This window comes from Pygoscelis adeliae, unplaced genomic scaffold (genome assembly GCF_000699105.1).
Source record: "Pygoscelis adeliae isolate BGI_AS28 unplaced genomic scaffold, ASM69910v1 Scaffold190, whole genome shotgun sequence".
Taxonomy (NCBI): domain Eukaryota; kingdom Metazoa; phylum Chordata; class Aves; order Sphenisciformes; family Spheniscidae; genus Pygoscelis; species Pygoscelis adeliae.
In genome coordinates, this window is record NW_008823922.1 from 1692665 (window position 1) to 1705186 (window position 12522).

At 42.3% G+C, this 12522-nt stretch overlaps 1 protein-coding gene across 1 annotated transcript in view; it reads right to left on the reverse strand.

Moving 5' to 3' along the window:
- Window positions 1-3224: 3224 nt before the first annotated feature.
- Window positions 3225-12522, reverse strand: part of WDFY4 (WDFY family member 4) — a 144312-nt gene continuing 135014 nt past the window's right edge. The window contains 5 exon segments of the mRNA XM_009320630.1: window positions 3225-3337; window positions 4422-4533; window positions 6731-6818; window positions 7446-7628; window positions 10508-10687. Coding sequence (XP_009318905.1) covers window positions 3271-3337; window positions 4422-4533; window positions 6731-6818; window positions 7446-7628; window positions 10508-10687 — 630 coding nt within the window. The 3' untranslated portion in view covers window positions 3225-3270.

Below are 12522 nucleotides of genomic sequence, written 5' to 3' on the forward strand. Positions count from 1 at the left end.
AAATGTGCCTTATTTCTGCATTTCTTATCCTAATGGGATTGGATTTCTTTTAAGGGTAATTCTCACCCTGAGCTACTTACCCCGTGTAAAAGTTGGTTCTGAGATAATTACAACACTCTGGTGATGTTCACACTGTGCCACTTACAGTAACAATGGAGTTATGCTGAAAGTATTTGCTGTGGAATTGCTCTACTTGCTTAATTTTTCAAGCATATTCTAGATCTGCTACCCCTACATCCCATGAGGCCATTAGAGAACCAGTATCACATCAAGATACGCACCAAGTAGGCACCACTACTGCCCCTGAGCTAGCCCCAAGCCTTGTCTCTGTGTCAGTGAAAGCTACCTCCACATCTAGCGCTGACAGAATTTCATGAACATTCATCATTTACCAAATACACAGGAGACCAACACAAATATAAAAGTAGGTGCTTGTAAGAGGGTTGGTTTTAGTTAATTGTTCAACCACATATTACAAGTCTCCAGCAAAAACTTAATGTCATAGAGACTTGCCTGCAGGAAAATGACCAGGTAGCATTCTACCACTGGCTGTATCAGACCTAGGAAATTTGACGACTGCAACATGCTTACATTTGTGCCTTAAATCTGCAAGCAAGGAGTGGTGCTTTTGGTACTCACAGTATGCATTTCTTTCCATGACTTACGACTCTGGGGAAAAATCCTCTAGAGCTAGAGAAGAAACCCAAACTTTCTCAACCAAACACGGCTGTATAGCAAATCACTCCTAATCAGAATTTTCACCAGGAGGAAATTGCAACCCATTTCTATCCATTTGCCTTTTATATTCTCCCAAATTACAGCTCCTTGAACATTAGAACAAGCTTGACTCAGGAAGGCATTCATTCTTAACCTGCTGGCTTCCATTCACACATGCACACTCTGGATTTGTTCTCTGTGATCCAAAACAACAGCTGATGCACCTCGTCCTTCTCTTGACGATGTAAGAGAACTGATGTTAAGCACAAGGAGATGAGCCTGTCAAATGCATGCATGGCTAGCCAACAGCTGGCCTCTTCTTATACCAAAGTCAGGTTGATGTCTAGAGCACTGGAACCATGAGTGCTGCTGTCCAGGCTGCGAAGTAGGTGCCAGTGCCAGCTCTAGGAAAGGGACTATCTGCTATTGGTGCAAACAGGCTGCATGAAAAGGCTAAAGGAGGAGACACAATTAGCAAGCTATCAAGAGGCCTACTAGCCAAACGAAAACACAGGTAGTGAGCTTCTTTCATTGCTCTTAATCACCTTTATCATGGTTCAGCAAAGCTGTATTCAACAGTTGACAGGACTCCAAGTCTTGCTGTCCGTGTATCCAAATCACAGCTTATTTTTAAGGAATGTGTAGAGAGGGAAGAGAAAAGAGGTAGTATACTTAATTTTGTTGAATTCTATGACAATTGACCTTTCCCCAGTCCTCAGAAAAAGGAAAGACAGGCATGGTCCACCTTTGCTCCACAGGGTTATTTTGATTACAAAAACATTGGTGCATTTTGGCCTGTTTTCAGCATATGTTTCACTGAGCACAGAAAGGATAGTATCTGAGTCATCAAGTCACATACTTGGAGGTTAGAAAGGATAACCAGCCAGGTCATCTGTGTAGACATAATGCAGCCTTCGTTGTATGTCTGCATCATGAGTTAGCCTCTAATTACTACATTTTCCACAGGCAATTACCTCACTCACTGTGGAGGTTAGACCAAGCTGCAGGGTGGGTTGCGGGGGTACATGTCTCAGCACTCTAAGGAAAGAAGCTGTTTGCCATAGGAATTCTCGCTCATTCAGCAACATAATTCAAAGGAAGAGTCATGAACAAAGCAGTGCCTTACGGGAAGAAGAAAGTTGATGGTGTAGTTAGAGGAAGACTGGTAAAAACCTGTCTTCTACTCCAGATTCTTCCTAATGACACTGGCAAGTCTCTAGCACCAAGATTTTAGCATATAGCAGTTCCTCAGGTTCCTCAATCTGGCTGTCCAGTGCAGCACACACAGGGCTTCACTCGTGCAGTGCTAACCAGTCCCAGTGCGGTGGAAATCAGAGAAGTGTCTTGGCTCTGTCTGTTCAGGGGTGTGTTTGGTACTATGAACACAAGGGCCTTCATGGCCACAATGTCCTTCGTCTTCATCCTGGCTCTTGCCCTGACCCAGTCTGTGGTGTTCAGGAAGCTGCTCTGCCTAAGTGGCTACTCAGCCCTTCCGTGTGTAAGATAAGATACTCAATTTCTTTACCAGGTCAAGGAGAGGCAGGGGAGAGGGGGAGTTAAGTTATCAGTTTAGCTCCTTCAAATTCTCATAAAATGTTAAGGAGCTTGATTTTTCACACTTTCTCCATCTCCACTAGGGACACAAACGGCACTTAGATTTATTACAGTATGGCCTCAGCTTTCTTATACCACAAATACCCACTTCTACCATGCAGAGTGATTGCAAAGGTAAATCCTGAAGTATGTCTCAAATACTGATACTCCAGAGAACATCAGGACAAGGCTAGGAAAGAAGGCAGTGAAGGAGGAGAATGAAAGAATATATTGACCAGCTGTGTCAGATCTTCATCCTCACCTGTTCCATGCATTTTACCTGCCTTGCCCACTATGAAAAAAACAAGTCAGAAATTAGGAAATTAAAGATTGCATCATAACACATGTTCATGGTGGGGCTGGATAAAGGCACCACTGTCATTCTGGGAATTCCTACCTTCACTTTGCAAACAAAATAGCTTTTCAGAAGGCATGCATACATTTTCATGCAGATTCAGGGAAGGAGGAAGAGTAGGAATGGAGATATTAACATACTATGGTAATAAGAAGAAAGATACTACAACAAACTCACTTAACATCTGTTTGAAGCCTCAGCATTTTCTGCTCTCATGGTATTAAAATTAGAATATGCTAATTTTATTAAGCTACATTGCTCTTTGGCATAATCAAGGCAGTTTTATTTGCTAGCTGTTATTTGTGAAATACAATGTATTATGCCAAATTCAGTATCTAAAATAACATTTAAAATACAAAAGTTTTCCCAGGACAAATACTGCAAAATCTCATTGTCTATGTGCATGTCTGTCAGTGCCTCTCTTGTAATTTTGGAGTCCACTCTTTAATTTCAGTCAGAGTTGACTGCAGGGTCAGTCCAACAACTCCTTTGAGATTCAGTCCCCCACCATAGGCTTCCGGTTTCTCTGACTCTTTCATGCTTTGAAGGGTAATTTTCTCTCCATCCAAAAGGCTGAAAAAACAAGAGTTCTTGGCTATTTCTTCCTACCCATCCACAGACCAGCAGCAGACTCTTCCCCAGTCATCACCGACTAGGAGCTTGGAGGAATTTCTTGAGAAAGAAAGAAGAAGAAGAGAAAAAAGTTTAAGAACAAGATGCAAATAGGATTAAGGCTTTCTCCTGTATGTCTAGCAATTAGGAGGATGCAGCATTCAAGGGAGCAGGTTATCTTTAATGTTAAATTTGATGAACAATGATATAGACAAAGATTCATACTTCAAAGACTGAATTTAGAATCAGATCCAAACTTTTCTGGAGTTCAGTGGGTTAGTTGTGGACAATCTAGCCAGATCAGGAGCTCTTACCCTTCACTGATCCTGAGAATCCACAAAACATCAATTAAATCTGCTGGCTAGATTCAGAATTCAGACTTGTTAGCATATAACGTCATGGGTTCAGCCACTGAAATCTCTGCTGCATGCAGTGCCATCAACACTAATGAAACTAACCCTCCCCGCCAAACTTTCCCACTTTCAATGCATATAAGCATCACACTCAAAGTGCTCTAAATCTGAGCATGCAAATATAGGAATCATTTTAGCAACTATCAAAACGTCAACACTTTTGGAAAGACAGCAACTGTTTTACAGTACATTGTAACATCCTGGGGTAGGAGATAACAACAAATATTACAGCCAGATGAAGCTGCAGGAGGGAGATTGAGTAAACTAAAGTACTGCTGGCTGTGCAAACTAAGTCGAGTTTAACAACAAAGTTGTCCTTTGCCCCAAAACTTCCTGTTTACATTTTAAGGGGATAGCATCTCCAGCAGCTCCTAGGATAGTGGTTTTTCTGTGGTGCAGAGACAGTGTAGCAGCTACTGATCTCTACAACTATTCCGGCCGAAAGCTGCTATTTCTCCCGGGTTGTCTCCTATCTGACCGCTGACTATCCCCACATCCTTCACTTAACAGAGTCAGCCAGGCCGGCTCCCAGAGTGACTGCATTTGGCTAAGACAGGGCGGTTCGACGGAGATTTTAGAAACAACAACAACGAGGCAAAACCCCAGCAGCAATACCGAGTTCAGAATAAAATAACAGACCGCGGCGGCGCAGGGCGGAGCGGCGGAGAGCCCGCGGCTGGCGCGGTGCCCTCTGCCGGGCACCGGCCGCAGTGCGAGGGGGGGGGCAGGACCTGGATACCGCCAGCGCTGTCACCGCTGGGCTGGTCTTACTTGGTTTTCCAGTCGAGGCAAGGCTGGGATTCAGTTCCCGACAGAGGACAAGATGTTTTCCACACTTGTTACCTGTCGCGTGGTTTACAAATAAATATTTAGAAAGCGTCTGGGGGCAGCATGGATGGGATTGTTATTATTTACGGTCAGCAAGTTGTTAAGTTGAGAACAAATACATTTAATCTCAGCCTATGCTGTTGCAAAATAGGCCCATCCCAATTTAATTTGTGGCTATGATAGTTACATGTGCTGACGTGCGGCTGTATCAATTGTGTGCTAAATTGGATTTGTGTATTATTGCTTTCTAAATTGCATGCCTAGTTCAGCAAAATTGTTCATCAGTTTTCACTGGCTCTATGCTTAATAAGATGCCCCACAATACCTTGCTGCCAGGATATAATACAGCCCATAATTGCCTAGTAAAAAGAAATTACATAAAGCCCTGGTATTATCAACTTATCTAAATCTGCTCATAACAGAACCAATAATTAAATGCTGAGAACATTTCACATACACACATCCCTAACAACATAACTCAATCATAGTTACTTTGGTCTTTTTAATGACTGTGTTTTGTATTAATTTTATTTTCTTTAATGCGTACAATGAGATGTGGGAATATTTGGCCATTTAAAATAATTCTGAAGTCATCTGAACAGTTTAAGGGAGCTTGTCACTGCTTTGATTACACCTCTCAACTCTTTATTAACAAATGCCGCTGCTTTATGCATCTGAGAACATGCGTCCTTATACTTCTGTGTGAACAGGTGTGTGTGTGTCTACACATCACCAGATGCCTGGTCAATGTTTGTCGTCTTTTATGATCCTCTGAAAAAGGCACAAACAGGAGTATTCTGCTGTGCTCCCATGGGCAGCTTTTAAGTCCTAGCTCGGGGAACTGTTTAAGATGTAAATTTTAAAAATAGCTAAAAATCTCAGTTTGCTCAAAGACATTCCTATGCAATTGTACCTGAGTAAATAGGACATGGAAATAAATGCCACAGGAAGTTACGGGCAAAAATGTAGGAAATTCTTAAAACAAATTGGATGTTTGTACACGTAAAAAGAATCTACAAAATGACCACATAATACTACTAGGATTTTAGAAGGAACGTTAAGTCTTTTCCTTTGATTTACAGCAATCTGATCAGAGACCACAATGAAACCAAATATGTAGCTATCACAGCCAGACTATTTCACATCTGGCATCTCTGGTGTTCTTGCACCTTCCCTAGAAGCATCTGGCTTTAGCTACTCTCAGAGATGTGACAAAAGGTCAGATGGGCATCTGGTTTGGCATCTCCAATATGCCTCTGTATGTATAGATATTGTCACATAGCAATCTAAGTAATGTAGATGCCAAGTTACATGAACAGCACTTCTGAAGGTCTCAGTGGTAATGCCCAATTACTGTGTATCTTTTTATGCAGATGTTACATCTATAGCTCTATTTATGCAAATTGTGTGCCTAAAATTGAAGTAATAGAGAACGTCTGTAATGAGAATCACAGCAAATAAGTGGTGTAAATTATACATACTAACACCACAATTCCTTTCTCTCATAAAATGTGCTGCGAAGAGAAGCAAGCTGTGCTATTTAGGATGTGCCTTTAAAGCTCCCTGGCAGGTTTCAGCTCCTGTATTTGTTAGAACAGAGAAGTGAGCTTGAGTTGTTTTTAATCCCAGTCAGCACCGTAGCCCCATCGTCTTATTAACCTCAGCTCTGCGAAAACTCCAGGGTATCAGCTTCAGCTTGGCACAGCCTTGAATAAACAGTTCCATGCACTAGGGCCTGCTACTGGCCTCCCACCAGTTTGAAGGGCCTCTGACCTCATTTAAGGTGGCAAAGGCAACAAACTTCCCTGTTCCATCCCAGGGCAGGATCGGGCACTGCCCACTCTGACATTGTGCCACAATACTTTAGTACAGGCCATCAGCAGAGGTGCCAAGGGAATGGGCTTTCTGGAGCCAGGAAAGTTCATTAGTTTCATAGGTTTATGCAGAAAGGTAGTCTATCAAGTTTGACAAAACCCGTCACAGAGCCTATGAAGAAGCTTTCGGCTTCATCCAGGCAGGACGGGCCCTTAAGACTGGTGGCTCAGGGCAGTGGCTACCCACTACTGCTGCTGGTTACGGTAACACTGCACCAGTTACCTGCACCATCTCCTCTTCACACCACTGTGCTCACACACCCTCTTCTTCCTCACAACCAAACAAGGTCTGCAGCGCACAGTCCCACAGCTGTTCACAGCCCACCCTGTGGTCATACCCGTGTTGCCTGGCTCTTCCATTGCACCTCCCTGCGGTCTCAGTCCATCAGCTTGGCCTGGGGTATTGGTGTATTCAGTCTTCCACAGCTGTGCCAGCAAGGAGATAAAAATGGAAAAAGCATGGATTATAACAATGCAACAAGAGAGAGATGTGGCTGTCTGCTTCCCAGCAAGGGGTGAAAATTGGACTTCTAACATCAGAACAGGATTTCACAGTTGTCTCTCCCTCTGCCACAGTGCTGCAGGGCGTCATACTGGAGAAATGTATGCTGGGAGCTGGTGGGGTTGCTGGGCTGACACGCTAACGAGGATCCCAGTAAGCCAGGAAGCTCTCCCATCAGACTGGAGGCGGAACCAGCAGTGAATTCCTGCTCCTGAGAAAGTATGACTTAATAAACTGAGCTACGAACCAACTCTCAGAAACCAGACTCAAACATATTTCCGATGGGCAATACAATTTTTGCTTTCAAAACCACACCAGAATGAAAAGCACGTTTTCAAAACTCTTCCTGAATGGCAAAAACTCCTCTATTCAGGAGGATAAAAGTTGATAGGAAGCAAACATTTTACTCTGATTTTCAGCTTCTGCCCTGTGCTGCCCTGTTAAGAAAGTGGCATGGGCTTTTAGTAGTTCCGTCCCTCCATGTAGGATGCAAAATTTTGTCTCTCGTCTACAGTGAATCAGATTCCCTTTCCTCTCCCCCATCTACCTACCCTCACCACTCCATCTGTGCTTCCTGTGATGATGATGCTGCGTGTGTCCCAGTCCATCACTTCAGCAAAGCAGCAGCAAACAATACGGCTTTCGGGGCTGCAGGTGGTGTTAATGCTTGCAAGAAGCTGGCCATTGACTGTCCACAGATATAGGTAAGATCCAGCACAAGAGATAATAGCACCCTGTAACAAAGCAAGAGGCAATGTTTCAAGATTCTACACTCATCCTCCTCACAACTCTTAACTGCTGATTATGAATTACAGAGTTGCTCTGACTTAAATTCTGACCTTTGTTTTGGTACTGGGCAGATGATTTAAACCAGAGATAGTAAAAGATGACATTTTTTTCTCATGAAAAATTCTGACATTTTTACATTGTAGAAACCCAAAACAACTGTCTCAGATTTAGCAAGATAATGCAGAAGCAAAGGCTTTTTTGCATTTTTTAAATTAAAACATTTCTTTAAATGTTCCCTTTCTATTTTCCAGAAAATCCAGACTTTTAGTAGAAAAGCAGACTGACAGACTGACCTAGCTACTGTCAGGGACAGGGACTGTGCACAGGCAATGCCTAGCACAGGTTCTGGGCCAGGACTAGTGCTCTTAAGTTTTACAAATAAGCATTCTCTTAAACAAGGACACGGTGTTCACCTGCTTAGCTGCGAAGCCTTCGGTGATTTCACAATCCTCCTCTGCCCCTCACAGGGAGCTTAATGTCATCGCATTTTTAGACTGTGTTTTGCATTTGACCAATGACCAGCTCAGCATTCAGTGAGCTGCACTTCTGATGCAGAGAACATCCTTTGCAACTGAATCTCTCCTCTCCCTTCCGTGCAGGTGCATAGTCTTTACCACAGACTGCACGTAAGGAGCAGATACACAGGTAATCCCTTAGGGGCAATAAACACACAGAACCAAGAGCCAATGCTGCAATTTTGAACGATCTTATCAAAAGTGCATTTTGATCAAGTTACTAATTGAAATTCCACCTAACTTTTCCACCCTTGATGCCTACTAAGAACCAGCTAAATAGAACACCATCAGCAAAGTCATCTGATTCTGGCAAAGGCCAGCGTGCCCTTAAATTAGCAGCAAGCATCTGGTTTAAATCAACTAACACCATATTTCACCCCTGCCTGATTTGGGACCAGGGCTCTTCACGCTACAGGGCAGAATTCTGAAGATAAAACAAGGATAGCACATTTGAAACAGAGTTGCCAATAATTAAAGAGATTAAATATCAGCTACCTTATCTGCATGAGAGTACATTATGTCCAGGCATTTGGTAGTGATCTACAGTGTTTTTCAAGTCTAGACCAGGGATTTAAAACTAACTGAAATCATGAGTTACAGCAAGCTTTTACAATCCTCCTTAGCTTATAAACTTTTTGGGACAGTCTTTTTATTTTGTGTCTACGTGATACAAACACCCTGAGGTTTGGATCTATAAATGGAGCTTCTAGTTGCTCAAGCAAATATGAAAACCAACAATCACATAACAGAGAGCTGCATAGGGTTCTTATTTCACAGAAAAGTATGTGGTTCAGAAATTTGTTTCCTTCAAAACTTTGCTTCAAAACATTCTGAATTTTCCAGGAAAAAACCTTGTTACCAAACATGTACTTTTGTGTCAATCAAAATACTTAATTTAGCACCATGGAAACATTTTGTTTCTATCTTCATGTTATAATATATAAACATATATAGAAAATTTAAACAAAAACACCTTTCAGAATTAAACATCCTGTTCTGCTAACGTCAAAAATAATTTTTTCATCCACAACATATGGACCCCCTTCATCTTTTTTTCCCTTGAAATTTCAGTCATATTTTCCTAAGGTTTTTCCTCTTTTAAATGAACCTTTCTGCAGACTGTTGTCCAATCAGTTTAACCATTTGCACTCCCACAAGCTGGACAACTGCTCTTGGATCAACCACCAGACTGTTCCTGGCACAGACCATCTCTTTTTTGAAGCTCCAGAAGAGGAGCTACCAACTAAAAAGGCTACTGTCAATGGTGGGCTGGTACATAGAAAGGAGAGGACTCCATCCTCTTGGGGTGTCAAGCCCATAGTCTGTGCCAGCCCACCCACTCATTTCTGAATGCATGGCACTGCTTCAACTGACTTCATAAGGGACCACCAGGGTATTCTGAACTGGCCTGCTGAAGCCACTGGCCATTTTACGCTAACCAGGACCCCTGGGGCTGGGAGCTGAGCTGGCACTGAACAGACTACTTAATTCCCACCCTCAATTACTAACCATCAGACTGAATGGTTAGTAAAGCTCTGATATGAGATGGCTATTTTTGCACAGAGAATGTCTGCCTGGTTTCTTACTGCAATGAACTCAATTTTGCCTCTGTTGGTACAAGCTCTGGTACTGGATCCAACCTTGAACTGTCTGAGCAGCTGGAATCCTGCTCTAGTATACTAACAGAGATAGAAAATACAAATGTGCAAGCAACACTTTTGGAAAAAAATCTTATCCAGAGTGCTTCTAGTAAAATCCAATACAGAATATTTTCCTATCAACATGCATGCAATTCTGGCCAGGCAAAGACCACAACAGACTTACACTCACTGCTATCAAGAGCCCCCCCTGCACCTGAGAGTAGAAGGGAAAGTAAAGCCAACATTGTAACCGCAAAGGTGTAAGGAAGTTGTCAGCTGAGGCGGCAGACTGAGGTCTAACATGTCTCAGCTGACGTGGCTCTGCTGCATGAATGTCAGGAGAAATTAATGAAATAATGGAAGCAATAAGGTTATGAGTGAGCCAAATCCAGGAGCTACTACGGTAATACTTCATGCTCTGTAAACTAAAAGTTGTTTAATCCTGCTATCTACCCATCCAAAGATGCTTCTACTTAGCTACTCAGTCTAAGATGTTGCTTTTAGTGCTCGCCTCTCGTCATTAAGAACACTATTAGCGATCTCTGTAGAAAGAAAAAAAATCAATGTATCAGACTCTCAGGATGTTTTTATGTTGGGAAGAGCACCCATTAAATTATCATGAAATGTTCATGGATACATCAGAAGAAAGATGATAAATGAAGATCTTACTGTTGAATTGTTGATGGCAACAGAACAGAGGCTTGCCTTGTGGGCAGGAAGCTGGTTTATGTACGTCAGCTGGTTCAGGTCCCAAATGATGCAGGTTCTGTCATCGGATCCACTCACGAAGATGCTGTAGGTCACAGATGCAGCAAGGCAGGTCACTGCCTGAGTGTGCCCATACAAAGTCTGCGGGGGAAAAAGCAACCAATAAACCACAGCAGCGGGTGCCTGCTTTACTAGGGAACCACAGTCCTACTGTCATTTGCTTAGTAAGAACAAGCAACCTAGTCATTCTTTGGACAACTGAAAAAGGTATGAGGGAGAAATCTCAAAGGATCTTATAGAAGCATCCTTGATCTCAACTCATGGTTGACGAAAGATGAGTCTTCAAGAGATTAAATGATTTGCCCCAAGCTGCACGCTAACTCAGAGCCTTTGGCATACATTTCAGACTCTACGACAGTGCTTTGTGCTCAGCAGCAAAACATTATTTTTCACTTCAGTCCATGCAGTTTTAAGTAAAATTTATGCTTGGAAATTACTAGTTCTTAATATTTAAAAAAACATTTTGAAACAAAACTTATCAGGTTGTATTTCAGTGACCTTCCCCAGTCTTTTCTTTCTGTTTTTCTGAACAAGTACTAATATTTTTCCAATTCTAGTTAAGAAGAAAAACAGCATTTGGGGATAATCTTTGCTTTAAAACCATATATGAATTCCTTTCTCTTTAATCATTATCCAACATGTTGGGTTTTTTTTTTAATAGGTTCTAGAGAGTGCCCAGTTTAAGTTAGCCTTGAACAGTTTCATAAAAAAAGACTACACTTTAGGCAATTTAATAGCACAAATAGAAATCATGGATAGAAGTATACTGATTACAGTTGTTTAATGCAGCATTCTCGAGTGACAGCAGTATACATTTCTGCCGTATAACTACCAATGAAAGTAAAGCCTGTAGGGCAACAGAGAAAAGTCCTTCGCAGCTTTCCTAAAGGCCTTTCAGGGCTCAATTTTTAGCTGCCTTACTGTGAAAAATCAGACCCACCAGTTTTAATGTTGGTTTTAACAGTAAGTGCATATTCCCTGCTGGCTTTCTCTACATGACATAATTAGCACATCTTCAGGGTCTGTCTCAGTTCAGCATGGAGCAGGAGAGCCACATGTCCCGGATGATTTTTGCAAACATATCTCATACTCTTTTCCAGCGTGTGACTGCGAGACTGAACTCTTGCTGGCTAACACGTGCTGCCACTTGCCAAGGTTACTAGGACAACAGTATTCAAACATTAATCCACTGGTGAAGAAGCTGAGCTGCAGCAGGCTATGTACTACCGAAGGTGACCTGCAACTGCAAGGGATGAATTTCAGCTTGTGATTTATTCCATTCACAAGAACTGTTGACTAAAAATACTGGCAAAAATGGTGTCTCCATTGGTTTTCATAGGTCAGAAACACTCTCAACTGAGCACAGAAAAGGAGGCTCAGCAATAGCTTTGGACTGGCTGTAGAACAGTCTCTTTACAAAGGACTGGGCAGAACCCAGTGCCTGTGCTCGAGAACTGCACAAGATCTCTGCAAAAAGGGCTGGGACAAGGCAGGTTCAAAGGCTCCAAATTTCCTCTCCTTCCTCCAAAGCATGAAAGAAAACATACCCACTGTGACAGCATCCAAACTGCCAAGCCAAGCTAAGCTCCTGCACAAGTTTTAATAAAACCCTTTTTTTCTTTTTTTTAATCTAGAAAGATCCTACCTGGCAATGAAGTGCTTTAAATACAAGCTGAATGTGGAAGAGAGGGCTAGACCTGAGCCCAGTTATAATCTCAGCTTCAATCCACCAGTGTCTCAATGCATATTCCTGCAAAAACAGTCGCATGCTTTTAGCTCTCTGCCATCTTCTCATAATTGCTCTACAAAGACTGGCAGGTTTTCCCTTAATGGGAAATATCCTGCAGCATATCTGCAGAAGGAACTGCGAGGCCTATCTCCAGAGTAAATACACAAATAGGAAAAGACAAAAAAGA